Source organism: Ictidomys tridecemlineatus, chromosome 7, assembly GCF_052094955.1.
Source record: "Ictidomys tridecemlineatus isolate mIctTri1 chromosome 7, mIctTri1.hap1, whole genome shotgun sequence".
In the NCBI taxonomy this organism is placed as follows: Eukaryota; Metazoa; Chordata; class Mammalia; order Rodentia; family Sciuridae; genus Ictidomys; species Ictidomys tridecemlineatus.
In genome coordinates, this window is record NC_135483.1 from 40,627,557 (window position 1) to 40,647,002 (window position 19,446).

General features: G+C 42.6%; 1 protein-coding gene across 2 annotated transcripts in view; it reads left to right on the plus strand.

The window, feature by feature from the left end:
- Gem (GTP binding protein overexpressed in skeletal muscle) overlaps positions 1-3,641 on the plus strand; it is a 67,464-nt gene extending 63,823 nt beyond the window's left edge. For both annotated transcript variants that reach the window (XM_078016912.1, XM_005328655.4), the window contains exon 5: positions 2,290-3,641. In XM_078016912.1, coding sequence (XP_077873038.1) covers positions 2,290-2,567 — 278 coding nt within the window. In that variant the 3' untranslated portion in view covers positions 2,568-3,641. The remainder of the gene's footprint in view (positions 1-2,289) is intronic.
- Positions 3,642-19,446: the final 15,805 nt, after the last annotated feature.

Consider the following 19,446-nt stretch of genomic DNA (forward strand, 5'->3'; position numbering starts at 1 on the left):
CTGGTTGGCCCTATTAGGATGTCTTTTATTTTTAAACTAGCTGAAAATGGGAGCATTATAGAACTTAGAAACACTAACGAGAAAATTCTCCTATTTTCCTTGCAATGGACTGAATACTTCACCTCAACAGAGACATGAACTGAGGCTTTCAAGCTAGGATTTAATGAAACACATGACACACACATATACAAAATGGAAATGCCCTGGTGTATAAAATTAACCTCCTCTTATCACACTGTAGCTCTAAAATTATAAAAGGAATTGCTAAATAATGTACACCCTCTGGTGATTTGGCAGTCTCCAAACTTTTCTCTTTGTCCTCCCAGGGTTCAAGGAAGGGGAAAAAAACATCTTATTTTTTGTTGGGGGGTGATGGTACCGTTAGAAGCAGTCAACCACTGAGCCACATCCCCAGCCCAATTTTGTATTTTATTAGAGACAGGGTCTCACTGAGTTGCTTAGCACCTCACCATTGCTGAGGCTGGCTTTGAATTTGGGAACCTCCTGCCTCAGTTTCCGGAGCCACTGAGATTACAGGCATATGCCACTGTGCCCAGCTGGGAAAAGAACATTTTTATGCAAGAAGGATGGGGAACTCTGATTTAGGGCAATTATGGGAAAGAGTTTCATTGAGAAAAAGAATTCTACTCTGGCTTTTACTGCTCCCTCCAAGCCCTAGAAATAACTTCCTCATCCTATTCCCTGCTTCTAAATTTCAGCTGAGACAATAATCTGATGGTTTTGCATACTTTTTCACACTTATGTTTGAGAATACTTCCTCTTTGTTGAGTGGACACCCAAGTGCTTATAGTACTCTTAAGATATTGCCCTAATACAGGTTGTCACTTGTACAATGTAAAAGTAAAATACAGTATTGCTAGACCCTGCTCTGGAGAAGAGAAACCCAACTCAGTCAAGACAGTGTACCCAACTTGTTGGGAATGTCTTACTATTATGACATGATTGTCCACAAAAATCATTACTTTCCAAACTGGAATTGGGACATGTGATCATTGAACACAATGAAATATTTGAAACTGAGTTTGTTTCAGAGAAGCTTGAATAGTTTTATGTAATTGAAAAACCTCATTTAAAAAAAATATCACAGGACTGGGGTTGTGGCTCAGTGGTAGAGTGCTTGCCTAGCATGTGTGAGGCACTGGGTTTGATTCTCAGTACTGCATATAAATAGGTAAAATAAAAAAAAATTAAAAAAACCCCTACAGTTTTTTTTTTTTTTTTTTGGAGAGGAAAGTCAAGTGGTAAAATCCTAATTCTCAATTTAGGTATATATACACAATGGAATATTATTCAGCATTAAAAGAGAATAAAATCATGGCATTTGCAGATAAATGGATGGAGGAGTATATAATGCTAAGTGAAGTTAGCCAATCCCCAAAACCCAAATGTTTTCTCTGATTTAAGGATGCTGATTCATAATGTGGTTGGGGGGGTAGGGTATGGGAGGATTAGATGAATTCTAGATAGGGCAAAGGGGAGGGAGAGGAAGGGAGGAGGCATGGGGGTAGGAAAGACGGTGGAGTGAGATGAACATCATTACCTTAAGTACATGTATGAAGACACGAATGGGGTGACTCTACTTTGTGTACAACCAGAGATATGAAAAATTGTGCTCTATTTGTGTAATATGAATTGCAAAACATTCTGCTGTCATATATAACAAATTAGAATAAATAAGAATAAAAAAAGAGGGGAAAGTCAAATGGTAGCATTCTAACTCTCAGTTCAGGAAACTGAGTCAAGAGAAAGCGTGTGGATTAGAGATTTAAGTTGACCTGAATTCACAGCCACTTGCAGGCAGTGTGAACTCTGACAAGTTTTAAAAAGAGCCCTGCCTCCAATTTCTTCACCAGCCTGATGGGGGATAATAATGTATTTTTCCAAGATTGTTATGATCATTGAAAAAGTGTTTGTAAAGAACTTAGCCTACTTCTTGGCATTTAGTGAGTCTATAATAAATTCAGGCTATGGCTTTATGTTCTAATTAGTATGCTATATTTGATGCAATTGGACCTCACACAGTCAATTCCTGGTGAACAGATCTGAAGATAATCTCCCCTGCTTTCAGGGATCCTCTTGTGGGACTCTGTCCTTCTATTTGTGCCCTGGGAGGGCATGTGTTATAGTGGCCCCCTCTATTCATTGCTTATGGCACTGACCTAGAGTTACCCTGAGGACAGTTTTGCGGGAATCATCCAGCTTCGCTGCATGCTGGGTGCAATCACACTCTACAGACCCCTGACACTGTCCTCTGCCTTTCCTTACCAGAAGGGAGAGCATGTGCTGTGGTGTTCGACTGCAAGTTCATTGAGACCTCAGCGGCTGTCCAGCACAACGTGAAGGAGCTGTTCGAGGGCATCGTGCGGCAGGTCCGCCTACGTCGGGACAGCAAGGAGAAAAATGAGCGGCGGCTGGCTTACCAGAAACGGAGAGAGAGCATCCCCAGGAAAGCTCGGCGCTTCTGGGGCAAGATCGTGGCCAAAAACAACAAGAACATGGCCTTCAAGCTCAAGTCCAAATCTTGCCATGACCTCTCTGTGCTCTAGACACCAAGCATCACCCAGATGTCCTCCTGATGGACATCGTCAAAGGCCACTGGGACCAATAATCTATATTAGATTGAATACTTAAGTATTGTTAGATGTGGCTTCCCTCAATGCAGCTGGGAATGAATATGTTAGCCTCATGGGCAACAAAATGCATGGGAAATGAAAGATCTTTATAAACAATTAGTATTTATTTATGGAAAAAGGCTGACTTTGCTAAGTGGACACTTAATGCTCTTTATGGGACATGTTTGGTGTTCACATGAGTTTTTTTTTTTTTTTTTGCTCCTTTGGATAGTAGAGACTCAAAGCTTACAAAAGAATGCCTAGAACAAGAGCTTTACATCACTAAAATTTTGCCCAGTGTTCTTGTGAATTCGAGGCCATTGGGTGATAAACGAACATGGGAACACTGAAAGGATTTATTCAAAGGGGGAGAACTGTCCATGTACCTTATCTCCATGGAGCTAGAATTGTAAGAACTGGGCTCATCATGGTCATGACTATCAGTGCTCCATCAAACTGTGAAAAGAAATGATGGATCTTGCTGGAAACTAAAGCTTAAGCTAACAATTTTTGTGTAATGCTTACAGAGATTTGTGGTATTGGGAACTAATGTGTGTACCATTTATAGGTTCAAAACATGTATCTTATGTGTCTTACAATTTTTTATTTAGGGGAAGGTTATTTTCAACAAATTCTACTTAGTAAAATCACCTTTTGTGTTTCATTGTTTTTGAAATCATGGAGCTAACATAAAAATATTTTTAAAATCTGAATTATTGATAACCTGGAGTATAAAATGCCAAATTTTTAAATAGAAGCAAAGGCTAAATTTTTATAAAATATATAAAAACTTCCAGTATATTGAGTTAGCCCTTGTATGCTACAGCTCTGCTCTATTTATTATTATTTTGCAAAATAACCATTTTAACATTTGATAAAGCATATTTATGAACATATTTCTTAATAAGAAAAATGTCCATTTTATTACCATTTTCTATCTTTTTCAAAATATACAAGTTTTTACCTTATATGTCTTATAATAAAAGAAATAAAATCTTTGAAAACAAAGACATTCTGTTTTCTTCCCCAAACAAGATGATCATGATTATTTTTATATGGTTTTTTAAAAAAGCATATTCCAGAGAGGAAAAAAAAATAAACCATTCTGTTGTTTCATTTTCTCATTAGCAATAGCCCAGTAAATATCTGTTTTAAAAAGACATCTCTCTTTTGGAATTGTGATTCACAATTATTTCAATTTAGTTTTGGATGATTCAGTGGGTAAGTATATGGGGTCCTCTAAATGCTAAGATATCGTCAAAGCCGATTGATTTTTTATTTTGGTCTGGCAAATTCCTGACTGAACAGATGGTCTTTACTCGGTTCCCTGTGGGATCATAGTTTTCAGCTTTACTGAAGCATTAAGAAAAGTTAAAAAATATCAGGGGAGAGGTAACTAGTGATTTTCAGCTGTTGATCAGTCAGGCAAAGCTGGAACCAGAGTCTTCCCTCTGACGTTAATATGGTTGATGTTAATCGTGTGGCATTTTTCTGAGGGTGTGTGCAACTCTTATGCTGGAAGGGAACTTCCTAGGGTCCCCCTACCACATCTTCTTTGTCCCCTGTACATTCTCTTTTACTCTCCTACCTCCCTATCTTTATGAGTTTGTAGCCAGATGCACAGATGGTGACAATCATGGGAACTTTCACATTGTCTGAAGTGACACAGTTCTAAAAAGGTTTGCTCTTTGGTTGACTGCTTCTTTCTCAAGCTAAGGGCAGAGGTTCCATCTCTCTGCACTTTGCTTGTTGAGTTGCTAAAGGAAACACTACAGAGAGGTAATAAAAGAGAAAATTTGGGTTACATGGGCCAAGTGTGAATCTGGACTGTGCCATTTAACATTAGTGTATCTTTGGAGAGTATTTAGTCATCAGTTTTCTCATCTACAAAATGGGCTTGCTAATGACACCTACTTGTAAGCTTGTTGTGAGATTAGCATCTTTTAATCTGTTGTGCAGCAAAAAGCTCAAGAAATGCTAAACTCATGGTTCATCATGCACATCTTTCACCCTGCATAAATGAGAGCTGGTTTCATGTGTCTGATTCTTTCAATTCAAGTGGGAACTCCTTCAATTCAGTGACCACAGATTCTTTTCCTTTTGATCCCCCTGCATGTATTGAGACTTTCATAACTTTCTTTTGAATTTTACAGATCCTTTTAGTGTTTCCTTGAGGGTGACAGAACCTCATTTCTTAGCGAACTAGTTCAGGGGGATAGTGACTGGTCTAAGTTTATGGAGATGTTGAGTCTGGGACAGGATCCGAGTCAAAATGTGACTCCTGGTTATTTGCCTACTCTAGTCTCCAAAACTGTTTCCTATAACTCATTCCTCTTGTCTCCATGTGTCACACTACAGCACATATGCACCACATATATGTAGCAAACACATAGCACACATGCAGCATACACATACCACAGATGTACACAGCAAATATACAGCATACATGCAGACATACATACACACCCTGCATATCAACCTTCCTCAGATCTTTTTCAGACCTCCCCAGCCAAATGGCCAACATATCATAGGCCTCCTAGGCAGGATTGACCCACTAGGGCTCCCCAGCTTGAGCCAGGGTGGGACAATGCAGGCAGCACAACAATCTGAGGAGCTTTTTAGTTAAGAGCTACAACTCTGCAGCCAGATGGACCTGGGTTTCAATGTTTATTGGAAGTGTGGCCAAGTAAAGTTCCTTACTCTCCTGGCCTCTGTTTCCCATCTGTAATGTGTCAGGATGGCAGCATTGCCTGCCTCATGGGCATGGGGTGAGAATGATCTCTGACCTGCAAAAGCAAAAGTTCTCTTCCAGGGAGAACTGACACTTCTATTCTAACGCAGCGTCCAAACCTTGGTTCACTCACGCTTTCTTCAGACTTTTTTGGATATTCAGACGCTGATGGGTGCTGGGAATGTCATGATGACTAAGATGTTGTTCTTGTCCTCGGAAACCTTGAGGGCAGTAAATCTGACTGTCCCCAAAAGCCAACGAAGGTGGCATTGGAAATAGGAAGAAAATGAAAAGACTTGTGGGATTATTATACTTGGAAGGGCCTGGATTTGTTCCTATTAGATAAAATTTGAATGAAGAAAAAAGTTATTAAAATGATTGAATTAGATGTGGAAAAGTAAATTGGCCTTTAAAAAGATTCCATTTGGGCAAGGTAGGAGCACTGGAAATAGCTGGATTTTATACATTCCACATTTTTGCTTACTAATACACAAGGTATTAATGCAGGGAAAGAGGTGATTAAGAATTCACTTGGCCAGATTTAAGAAGCTGCTTATGCAAGGTGCTATGCAGAATACACGGAAGAAAAGGCATCTTTGCCTTTAAGAAACTTAACTATGGTTTACATTGGCAGGAAGTGGGGCTGGTGGCCAGTGAAAACAACTGCACAAAAATCTAGAATGTGAGGTCAAAGACAATAATGACCATCAGAGATGTGAGGTAAGGCAGTGGGCGTGCAGGTGGGAGGAAGAGTTTCCTGGCTGGCCCATGCAGTTCTAGGTGTTTTCTTGGGGAAAATGGCTTTGAGTTTCATTTTGAAGATTTCTAGGAGTATGGTAGGAAAGAAAAAAGGAAAGATTGGTCTCTATAAAGAAAATAGCAGGAACAAAGACAGAGCAGCAGGGAAGGAAGATATCGGTTTAGAAAAGTGAGAGAAATTCAATTTGGCCAAGAGCCTTCTTGGCAGGCATGAAGCACAGAGTTAAATATTGAGGCTGGGAATCAGATAAACCCAGTGTCAATTTTTTACATGAGTAGAGTGGGTGAAATAGAGTTCCCCTCAAGTCCAAATTCCACTTGAATCTCAAAATGTGACCTAATTGGGAAACAGGGTCTTTGAACAGATGTAACTAGTTAAGGATCTCAAAAGGAAGCCAGCCCGGTTTTACAATGGGTCCCAAATCCAATGTGTGGAGTGCAGAGGAGACGCATGGCCCATGTCAAGATGCGGGTGGTGCAGTTACCTGCAGCGAACATGTGGGACCACCAGAGCTGGAAGAGCCAAGGAAGGACTCTCCCCTAGAGACTCCCTAGGATGATGGCTCTGCAGACACCAGCCTCCAGAACTTCAAGAGTCAATTTCTGTCCATTCAAGCCACCAGGTTTATGGGAATGTCAGCAGCCCTAGGAACCTGAACACACTGGGTTATGTAGGATAAGTTAATAGCCTGGATTAGCCTCAATTTCTTCATCTGAAAACCAAGAATAAATAGTAGCTGTCTCACAAGAATACCATGAGGACTAATTGTGAGGCACTTAACTTGTTAACTTATTAACTTGCCGCCTACTTCAGAGGCGGAGAGTGGGTTAGCTGGAATGATAAGTTGGAGAGCGATCATAGGATGAGGCTGAGTTCCAGGTAGAGAAATTTGGACTTGGCTCGCAAGGCAATACAGGTGCTTCATATTTCAAAAAAGGGTGTGACCCATTAAGATGGTGCTGCTTAGGACATCACCCAGGAATGCTGAGGCCGGCTGAAACCAGAAGGCCGGAGCCCCACCGGGGAAGATTGATCAGAATACCCCCTTTGCCCCTGCACCGGAGGGTGGAGTGAGGTGTTTCAGGCAGAGGAAGGGAGGTCTGTCGTGGGAGAGGCCTCACCTCAGAACATTCTTGAGATGTGTTTCTTGGGCCTAGAGAGTGCACCTATCTGGTGGGACTGAAGGTTTTGCAGGAGAAGGGCTCACAAAGCACTGAAGCCTGAGGACTGCAGTGGCCAGAGTAGGGCAGAACATGGCAGCGTGGAAAAAAGTCCAAGTGGGACCAGAGCGCATGCACGCCAGGTATAGATTTCCCTGGAGTAAGGAAGAGGATTCCAGGGTTGAAACTGCCTAGAAAACAGCCACCGAGCTGCAAGACCCCCTAAACCAGCAATTATTGGTCCAGTCTAATCCACAGCAGAAGGAGGAAGTAAAAACCAGATACCTGCTTTTCTTGTCATGTGGCTACAAACAAATATATGCAAATCAAGGACGTAAGTTCTCACTGCACAGGTGATCCCCCCACCACACCCATGGGTGCTGGAGAACAGAGTAGACGTAGGAAAGAGAGCTCCCAGTTAAATCTGAATATAGCAGTTAGAATAATTTCGCATATCAACTAGACTCTCATCTCCCTCCACATCTCAATTTTTATGTTCCCCAACTGCGGGTGCTGTCAACATCTTAATTATTTCAGAATCTGCCAAGGACAGTGAGCATTCAAGAGGTGTGTGCTCTTTCTGAAGCTTAAGACGAGTCATTGTTATTTAGGTTCGCCGGGACTGTAGTCAAAAAAAACAAGGACAAGAGTGTCCCTGCATCTTCTATTGCACTGAAGTGTTCAGGCTCTTGATTTAAAGTGGAGAAGATTCCTTTTTAATGTCAGACTTTAAGAAAAATCAAAATGCAGGCCAACTGAGAAATACTCTTGCTAGTCTCACCCAGAGGCCTGAAGGCAGTCCTTTGATTTGGAGAATTGTGGCTGCCCTGTGGGTAACTGAAACAGTTTTGGAGGGCACTTTCTTAAAACGTATTTTCAATTTTACACACACATATGTATAGACACATCCCCATATATATGTACGTGAATATACACAAGTATATACTTACACATTTAAACCAGTCTAATTTAAAAGCTGCAGATGTAGCTGGCAGATGTTTTAAAATAAACACCTGATGGGGAAATCTAGCCCTCCTGTGAATGCTGGCAAAAGCTCCCTTCTGGGAAGGGGAGACCCACAGATGCAAAGGAAGGGCACCTGAGTGAGTATCCTAAAACAGGCCCAGCACATGAGGAGTTCTGAGGAGTGCGCCTCAAGCAGTCAGCCAGCTTTTATTTGACAAAATACCATGATGAGATATATTTGAAAGTAGTCATTTCTTGTTCTGTAAACATCAGGCCAGACAAGGCAATGAGGTAGGAGTGGAAATCCTATTAAAAAAAAAAATCCGAAGGAAATTGCCTTGTGATTCATCTATTTGATTATAAGATGGAGCTGGTGGCCGGCCATAATGTGTTTCAATATTTGGAAACAGCTTGCGAGGAGCTTGGATTATTTGAGGAATGATTGGGCAAAAGTAGTTCTGAGTTGGAGTGGAAAAATAAAAAAATGAAAGAAGTCAGGGCCTCCAGATGTCTTTTGGACAAGAACTACTACAGCTATGAATATGCAGCCCAAGGAGGCAGGTGGGTGCCTCAGACACCTCCACCTAGCTCTGTGGGAAGGGCACATTTTAATTGCCATGTGTGCGTTATCTGAGTCACTGCCAAGATGACAACGTGGATAGAGGATGGAGATGACTAATGTTTACTTCACTTTCTTTGTCTCCTGGCAGCACATGTAGACCAACTCAAAGATGACTCAAGTTTAGAGCTGAAGAGGACCTCAGATACCAAGTCCTCCTCCTCCTTTTTTACATACAGAATATTGAAACCCAAAATGGAATGTGATTTGCTGCAGGAGACTTGGTAGACCAGTTGGCCTGGAACCTGGGGCTCCAGATGCCAGCTCACTGCTCTTCCCACCAGAGCATGCTGCATGTCACCTGGGTCCATACCATGGCAGGCACAGAGGAGCTCTTTGCTCGTTTTTGCTTGGACCTTCCTTATTGAGCTGTAGGCTCTTCTCCAAACTTCTTTCTTCTTGGCACAGCTGTCCAAACTCACTTGTCCCAGGCTTTAGGCTCCTGCCAGGTGAAAGAAGGGTGTCTGAGATGTTGATAAAAGCTAAGAGCTTACGTGCAGAGAACAGAACACTAGTCTTGGAGTGGAAAGCTTTAGATACCAGTCTTGGCTTTTGCTAATTATGAGTGAGTTTTAAAACCTTCATATATAAATAAGAATAACGATCCCAACCTCAGGGTTTTAAAGATGACAGACTGGACTAAGTAAAAGTGATCTTTAATCTAAAGGGTATTCACATCGCTACAGGGTCATTACAGTGCTGCACACATATGAGTTGGTATAAGGGCTTGCTTTCATTTCAAGTGCTTCAACAATATTTGAGGGAGAATTACAGGCATTACAGTGTCTGACTGGCATGGGGAAAAGACTTTGGGTTGTAGGTGGGTCTCTCAGTGTCCAACCTCTAGCTCACTCTGTGGTGTAGACAGAGATAGATATTCATCTACTTTGCTCTCAGGTTGGACTTAAGCATTTTCCCTTGGAATATATAAAGCCAGTTCAAAAACATTAGCAACTGGGGAGAAGCCAACATTACCTCTTCTGGGACTGAAACAAGGGAACTCTTAATTTAACTTCCTTTATGTGTCTCCGTATAGACTGGGCAATGAGAATGGATATCTTGGAAGCTGATGATGAGGACATTTGACTGATTAAAACTCAGTTGGAGGGCAAAATGGTTCATTTTCCTGCTATTAAGCAGAACAATACTGCATCCAAAAGATAAATGGGCATCTAGGGTCTCAAAAGTGCTTCTGGGTATGATTGTAAATATGGCAACAAAGAGAAAAGTAGACCCAAAGAATCCACCCGATTTGTGCCTGAGAAGGAAGATGCCAGTGTGCAGCTGTGTGAGAGGGTGGCTGAAGAGACAACATGAAGTGACTGAGAAGGGGGTGGCACAGGAATCCAGTTTTCAGGCTTTGAATCCTGGGTCTGCAGGTTCCCAGCTGAGTAATTAGGGCAAGTAACTCCACTTTCTAAGGCTCCACGTTTTTTTCATCTGAATGAAGAAATTGAGTAAATGAATTTAAAAAGCCATCTGCCTCTTAGGGGTTTTACAGGCGAATAGTTTCCCTAGCTAAAGGAGTTCCCTCTTAGCAGCTGAGAACAGCCTGAGAATTTCAAAAAGCCTTTAAGCAGGTCGGAGGAGGCTAAGCAACCTGAATGTCAACAGTATAATCTTCCCTGGTCAAATATGTTCAGGTTAAAGGAAGTGAAATTGGCTTTTTATTTATATTGTGGCAAAATATACCTAACATATAATTTACTATTTTAATTGTTTTTAAGTGTACAGTTCTTTGGCATGAAGTGTACTCACCCTCTTGTGCAACCATAACCACCGTCTGTATCCAGAAAATTTTCATCAACTGAAACTGAATTCTGTACCCCTTAAATGGTAACACCCCACTCCCCTCTCTCTTTAGCTCCTGGCTATCACTATTCTACTTCCTATCTCTGTGAATCGAATACTGCAGGTTCTTCATACATGTGGATTCATATGGTATTTGTCCTTTTGTAATTAGTTCCTTTCACAGAGCATAATGTCCTCAGGGTTTGTTCAAGTTAGAAAACATGTCAGAATTTATTTCCTGAATAATATTCCATTGTCCATCTTCTTTACATTCTATTTATACATTCACTGGCAATGGATCCTTGGGTTGCTTCCAACTTTTAGCTCTTGTGTATTATACTGCTATGAACATGGGCATAGAAATACCCATGTTCGAGTCCTTACTTTCATGTCTTTGGGGCATATACCCCAAAGTGGAAATGATGGATCATATGATTTAATTCCTTTTAATTTTTTGAGAAACTGCCATACTGTTTTTCACAATGGCTGCATCATTTTATATTACAAGAGTTCCATTTTCTCCCTATCCTCACCGACACTTCCTATTTTCTTTCTTTCTTTCTTTTTATTGTATAATAACAATTCACATTGGGTATGACCAGGTACCTCATTGTGATTTTGATTTGCATTTCCCTAGTGATTAGTGATGGTGGACATTTTTTGTGTTCCTGTTGGTCTTTTGTGTATTGTCTCTGGAGAAATATCTATTCAAGTCCTTTGCCCATTAAATTTTTTTTTGGTTTGTTTAGTTGTTGTGGTTCTTTATATGTTCTAAATATTAATCCCTTCTTAGACATATGAATTTCAAGTATTTTCTCTCATTCTGTGGGTTGCCTTTTTACTCTGTTGATAGTGTCCTTTGATGCACAAAAGTGTTTAATTTTGATGGAGCCCAACTTATCTTTTTATTTTGTTGTTTGTCCCTCTTGTGTCACATCCAAGGAATCATTGCCAAATCCAATGTCATAAAGCTTTTGTTCTCTGTCTTCTTAGAGTTCTGATTCTAGGTTTTACATTTATGTCCTTGACCCATTTTGAGTTAATTTTTATAAATAGTATTTGGTAAGGGTCCATCTTAATTTTTTTCTCATATGGGAAATACATTTCTTTTTTTTCACCTTTTTTTTTTTAAATTGGCGCATTACAGTTGTACATCTTGATGGGATTTGTTGTTACATATTCAGACATGCACATCACAGAACAATATAATTTGGCTAATACCACTTCCCTGAACTTCCTCCCTCCTATTACTTGGTTCTGGATATACAAGATCTTGGGAAATTTAGAAATCTTAGAAACAGAAACTCAAGGACAATTTCTAGGGCTGTTGTGATTTGAGAGGCTCAACTCTAATAATCTTTTGCATGTGTGTAGTTCTGTGCTAGGGGCCTGTAAGTGGGAGTGTGTGTGTTTGTGTGTGTGTGTGTGTGTGTGTGTGTGTGTGTGTGTGTGTGTGAAGCAGCACTAAATGGTCTCAAGAAACAGGACCACATAAAATGTAGGGTCAGGGTGAATGGGAGGAAGGGTGTTGTTTCCCAGAAGGAAACCTACATGCCTTTGCAGAAGAAGCGCAGGTGGGCAGAACCGAAAATGCCCGCTACATTTTACCACAGCAAACTTTCTCAGAGTGGTTGACGTGGCTTCGTAAGTCTCAGGTTGGAAGGAGTAGAGTATGTACCTGTTTCCATACCTATTTGTCCAAGAAACTTTAGGAGGGTCTCACTGGTTGACTGTTCCACAGAACATGTTTTAGGAAATACTCTCACATGCTAATAACAGGAATTAGGTACTTGCACAAACTTCCTGGGAGATTCTGGTAGAGCAGGTCTCCTAACCACACTTCCATGAGCGCTGGCCTAACCCTTTGGGATAAACGCCTGATAAGGTTCTCAGAGGTGGAAGAGCCCAGCCTTTCAAAATGCAAAAGCTAGTCTCCTGGCTTCTGAAAATGGACAGCAGACTTCTTCTACAACAGCAATAGCATCCAGCCAACATGGCTTAGTATCTACATCCCGAGACACTAAATTTGACCCCGTACAGATGTGTTTTGGAGGTCCTGGTAAACTCAGAAGAGAGGGCCTGTGGTTGTGGCCAGGTTCCTGGTTTGTGAGGTCTTGAGTGTTTGACAGGCTGAAGGCTCTCAGTGACTGGAATAAAGAGCTGGGGCCTGTGCTTCTGGTCACAACTGTGTGTTTCTGTGTTACTGACTTGTGGATTGTCCCCGACTTTCAGAGTTGGTGACTTTTTTTTTTCCAGTTAATAGTATCTTTTATTTATGTGATTTCGTGTCTCAGCACATTTGACATGTAACATAGCATGTAAGAATATGTTAGTATTAGGATTCTAGAGATTGTGACAATTTTGGAGACTAATTATAAAGTTCTTAGACTAGTTATACATGATCTTCAGGAAGTTGGAGTTATATGTGTGTCATTAAAATACTTGTAAAACATGTTTCCTATTCCATCCTGGATAGATGGTATAAATAGGTTCACAATATCCCTGCTGCCACCTGTGATTTCCAGCCGCCTTCCCATTTCTCTTAATTAGTCCTGAGTATCCCTGTCAGGTGGGATACTCAGGGGTGGTCTCAGGTGTGGCCTCTGATTGTCCTCATATGTCTCCCCTCATCATTCTTTTTTTAAAAAATTTGTATCTGATAGCAGAATGCATTACAATTCTTATTATACATAAAGAGTATGGTTTTTCATATTTCTGTTGTATACAATGTATATTCACACTAATTTGTGGCTTTATACATGTACTTTGGATAATAATGTCCATCACATTCCACCATCATTTCTAACCCCCTGCCCTTCCTTTCCCCCTCCCACCCCTCTGCCCTATCTAGAGTTCATCTATTCCTCTCATGCTTCTTCCGCCTACCCCACTATGAATCAGCCTCCTTATATCAGAGAAAACATTCAGCATTTGGTTTTTTGGCTAACTTCACTTAGCATTATCTTCTCTAACTTCATTCATTTACCTGTAAATGCCATGATTTTATTCTCTTTTACTGATGAGTAATATTCCATTGTGTATATATGTGACATTTTTTAATCCATTCATCTACTGAAGGGCATCTAGGTTGGTTCTATAGTTTAGCTATAGTGAATTGTGCTACTATAAACATTGATGTGGCTGTGTCTCTGTAGTATGCTGTTTTTAAGTCCTTTGGGTATAAACTGAGGAGAGGAATAGCTGGGTCAAATGGTGGTTCTATTCCCAATTTTCCAAGAAATCTCCATACTGCTTTCCAGATTGATTGCACCAATTTACAGTCCCACCAGCAGTTTATGAGTGTATCTTTTCCCCCACATCCTCATCAACACTTATTGTTGTTTTTGTTTGTAATAGCTACCATTCTGACTGGAGATGATATCTTAGAGTGGTTTTGATTTGCATTTCTCTAATTGCTAGAGATGATGATCGTTATTTTTTCATATATTTATTTATTGATTTTTCTTCTGAGAAGTGTCTCTTCAGGTCCTTGGCCCATTTATTGACTGGGTTATTTGTTTTTTGGTGCTTAGCTTTCTGAGTTCTTTACATACCCTAGAGATTAGTGCTCTATCAGAGTTGGTGACATTTTATTGGCTGTTGCCAGCACTTCCCCTTTCAGCTTCTTCCAATTGCAGGCAGACAGCAGTATTTCTACCATTTCATAAGTTCTGGTGTGTGTGTGCGAGGAACAAATGGCCAACCACCAGGACAGCGCCTCCCCTATCAGCTGTAAGGGAAGATTCTGGGCTTAACTAATAGTCAGGCCCTTCGGACCCTCTGGAGATGGGTTTCCAGCAGCCATGTGGAGACCTTGCTGGCAGCCCCTCAGGGTTTGGAAACAGCTTCCTAAATCCTCTGACTCCTTGCTTCCCAGACAGAGGGGTCTGGGGGCTGAAGTCCTGGGTGGGAAGAGCTGGGTCAATGGAAATGAACAGAGGGTGGTATTTTCTAGAATGTGAACCAGAAGGTGGGAACCGGGGGTCTGGGCCTCAGCCTGGGCTCCTCCACAGATGCCTGGTGGTCTCTGTGCTTCACGATGGTTTTTCTCTCGAAAGCCAAGAGAGTGAAGCCAAATCAATTAATTCAAAACCAAACATTTATGGACTTTGGTTATACTCCGGGCTCTGCGCTAGAGGGAGGTGACATTAAATAAGACTGCTGCATGCCCTTGTAAAGATGGTTTCCAAGGGCTCTTGCTGCTCTTATGTGCTGTGAGTCTATGACATCATGCCTGACTGGTGGCAGCCCGTGATGGGTGTGCTCCCACATGCCCTGGCACAACCACCGGAGAGACGTGCTGTTCTTCCCACCGGACGGAGTCAAGGGACCCGTCTAAGGACACATGGCCATTAAGTGGCCGCACTGGGGTCTATCCAGACCCTTTGCCTCTCAGTCCTCTGTTCTCTGCTCTGTCGCTTGCTGACTATGACTTTGCCCCTCCTCCTAGATTTTTCCACCCTGTGAAATAATAGCTATCATTTGCCAAGCACTTACTTTGGGTCCCACCATATGCACTATCTCTAGATCTCCCAGCAACCTCATTAGGTATTACAATATTGGTATTTTACAGAGGAAAGACAGGCTCAGAGAGGTTGAGGACTTTGCCAGAGACACCCAGCTTGTCAACAGCATTTGATCCCAGGTCTGAGTGGGGCTGCTATGTTACATTGCTGTCCAGAATCACTGAGAGAGATGATGGGGAGGACAAGGAAGGGGAGCAGTCCAGAGGAGTCCAGGGAGCTGGCCTTGCCTGGGTTGAAGACCCTGGGGGTGAAGCCCTCATGGGTAACTATTATGGACTTCAAAGCCCAAAGGATATTCCGGGTCCCACAGACCCAATAAAAGCTACCTTAGAGGCAGAAGCAGCCCTGATGTTGAGAACGATATATGAGCTGCTTGGGAAAGCCATTGCTAAGGGTGAGACCTACCACTGCCTCTGTGCCTGCTCCCCTAGGGTCCTGTGCTCCCTACTGTCAGCTAAAGGGTGTCTGAGTCCCCCACCAGGTCTCCCTCCGCTATGTCACACTGTCCCCTTCCCCTGCATCCACGCCCTGAAATTTTCCAGACTTGTAGGTTTCAAAGGAAGGTTGACAGTCCCCTGGCTGCAGGAAGCTCAGAGGTCCCTCATAGTAGTTGGTGGCTGGTAATTGGGGTCCTATTTGCCTGCTGAAAGCTGACCCTGCAGGCCCTGGTTTTTAATGACCTTGCACACAGACTTGATAAGCCTACCCTCATTTGTTAGCCACAGGAAGTGTGTGGGATGTGTGGAGACTCAGAGGGGACCTTTTAAGGTAGCCCAGCAGCTCGGGAACAGTTATGGGTGGAGTATACAGAGCTGCCTGGAGATGAATCTGTAAGCTGTGGGGGGAATGATCCAAGTCCTGGAGGTGGCTTTGATGGCTGTGGAGGCACCCACGGTGACAGCTGCTAACTGACGAGGTCACGGCTTCCACAGAGATGGGCACGGGGCCTGCCTCTGTGTGTCACCACGGGAGGGACTCACTCAGGCCCTGAAACCCAGGGACCAGGATCAAGGTGTCCCCATAGCTGCCCTCTCACAAAATACAAGATGAATTATCATGAAATTCCTCACACATGAGAGGCTCCGCCCGGGGCTTGCAGCCAGCCTGGGGAGAAGGCTTCACATTCAGTTAATTTTTACCTGACCTGCCTGGTGTCTCTGGGGAAGGGTTCTGTTCTTGCTGTAGGATGAGACTCTCAGGGCTGCAGGGAGTTTATTTAGCCCACAGCTCCTCTTCTCTCAGGCTCCCAAACGCTGGGGAGGGATTTCCAAGCTGTGCACAACACGGCTGACAAAAACCCAGCAGATGGAGGGCTAATGAACTTAATTGTCCTCTTTCCCACCCCCTGGAGATCTGGGGAGCAAAAATCAAGTCTGTTCTCTTGGAATTTGAAAGAGAAACCAGGTGGCAGTTGTTTTATTTCTCCTCAAGAGACATAATATTCGATGGGGGAAATTCTCAGCACACACAGACAATTTTGACCCTGGCTGGCAGGAGAGAGGGGCAGGAGGAGGAGCTGTGGGTGGGCTCTTCTCGGTTTCTGGTGTTGGCTGGGATCTCGGCTGGCCTTGGTTTCCTTCCTGACCGACACAGAAGGTCAGCAGCTCGGTGTGAGGCTCCTCTGGCTCTGGGGCCAAGCACAAGCCCTGGGGAGAAGGAATTTGATCGCTGGGGTGATCTGGAGTGTTCCCGAGTTCCCATTGGTTCTCAACTCCTGATCTGAGGACCAGAAGTGCCAGGTGGGGGCTGGACAGGGTGGTCACAGGAACCCAGAAGCTCTGGCTCTCGTGAAAACAGCATAAAGGGGACCTGGGAGGCCACTGGGATTGTTGGTTGGAATGAAAAGTTTCAGAGGGCTGGCTGGGATCTGAGGTTTGGAGCCACTTGACTCAGGTCTCCGATAAGGCCAGGGTGCAGGGGAGGCCTGGGAGTTTGGGGAATAAATGTTCAGAACTCTGACCACCTAATTAAATGCAGAGAGCCTCAGTCAGACACACCTGGTTCCACCTGTTGAGTCATCTTGAGGAGGCAGGTTGATCCTTTTGTTTCTCATTTATAAGACGAGGCTAATAAATATCTGCCTATTGGGGTGGGTGGAATCACACCAGCATCCTGGAGGGGCTACTCCAGGTACATTTCTGAGCCTGAGATCCCACAGACCTCTCCTGTGCCTATTCCACACATACCAGCTCCCATCATCCTAGCTCCCAAAATTCTCTGGGGGATTCTGTGTTCTTCCAGATGGATTCACTGATTCCTGATTGAGGACTGATTCTGCAGTCCTCAATCCTCCTCTATGCCTGTTGAATGGCCTCTATTTCTTTCTTTCTTTTGTGGTGCATGGGGATTGAACCCAGGGCCTTGTGCCTTCTTATTTCTTTACTCCCACTCTTCTCTGCTTTCTTCACCAGTAACCGGAGGTTGTGTGTTCACTGAAGGTTGGGCTCTAGTTGGGCGTGGTTCGAGAAGGTTCAGAGCATAGACCCAAGACAACCTAAAACAGCATTAGGCTTCACCCTTCTTATGCCAGCTCACTCTACACCGTGAATCATCCTCAACCTTCATGGTTAGAATTCTGTTAGCAACTTAGAGCCAACCGGTAGGTGGCTCTTCTAGTTTCAGCTGCCTACTCACATGGGCATTCGTGTTAATTGTGGGCTAATGTGCTGATCTTGCTGGGACTCTCACAGGTCTGGGGTCCTGACTGGGACACTTGGGATCTGGTCTTTGCCATCTGCTAACTTGCTGCAGAGACACGTAGGATGGCTGACAAGTGAGGGAGTGGGGTGTGCGAGGTCCCTGAGGCCTGGGTTGGAATTGGCAGTCCACCACATGCGCTTGGTCAAAGTGAGTCACCTGACCAGTGCACATTCAAGGGTAGAGGAGACAGACTCCAGGTTGAGTGTGAGAAGCTGCAAAGCCTCAATCTGAAGCAAAGGTGTGGATACAAGCAGTGAAGTATTGTATCTATGTTTGCAGTCTCCCTGCTATCTTCCCCTCAGGGTCTAGCTATTGTTGGAGCTTCAGTATCTCCTTTTGAGTCTAGAACTCTCCCAAATATTCTCTTCTCCCTGTTCTATGAACCCAAACTTTTCTTCCTATTTGAGGAAGCCTCTAAATTCTTTTTTTAAAATATTTTTAAAATTGTAGATGGACACAATATCTTTGTTTTATTTACTTATTTATTTTTTATGTGGTGCTGAGAATCGCCCCCAGTTCCTCACACATACAAGGCAAGTGCTCAACCACTGAGCTACAACCCCAGCCCGGAAGCCTTTAAATTCTTGTAACTTTATTATACTGAATATTTTTATTCAATGATATCTGTTTCTGTTTCCAGATATGTTTACCACTAAAAATGGTCCTTTGTTGGATATTATTATTTTCTTATTTTTTAAAACTTAGTTTATTTTTTGGCTGATACCTAAAACCACAAAAATCATTCATATTAATGGGGAACCATGTAATTTTTGATACTTGTGTATCTTGTGTAATCAGTTTATAAGTATCTTCCTCCTCAAACATTGACCACTTCTTTATGGTGAAACATTCAAACTCTTCTTCCAGCTTTCTGAGAGGTACCACACACATTTGCTATCTGTGGTCACCTAACTGTGCAATAGCACACTGGAACTTGTTCTCCTTTCTAACTGAACTTTGTAGCTACTGAAGAACCTCTTCCCTCCTTGCCCCAACCTGTGGTAATTACTCTCAACTTCTGGGAGATCAACTTTTTAAAATTTTCACATGAGTGAGATCATTCCACACTTGTCTTTCTATGCCTGGCTTATTTTAGTTAATGTAATGATCTCTAGTTCTGTCCATGTTGTCACAAATGACAGGATTTCATTTTTTTTTTTATGACTGAGTAGGACTCCATTGTACTTTATCTACTAACTTTGAGGAACACTTAGGTTGTTGAGGGACACTTAGGTTGTTCAATTTCATGGCTATTGTGAAGAGCGCTGAAATAAACATGGTGTGTAGATGTTCTTTCAACATACTTATTTCTTTTGGACGTATGCACAGTAGCAGGATTGCTGGATCATGTGCTAATTCTATTTTTTAATCTTCTATTGTGTTTGATTAAAGTAAACTACAGTTTCTAACCTGCCTGGGTCTCAGAGTTGCTTGCAAAATTTTTAAAAATTACTGATGCCCAGGTTGGGGTAGGTTTTGGATAGTGTTTTTTTTTTTTTTTTTTTTTTTGTACCAGGGATTGAACCAGCAGTGCTTAACCACTGAGCCACATTCCCTGGG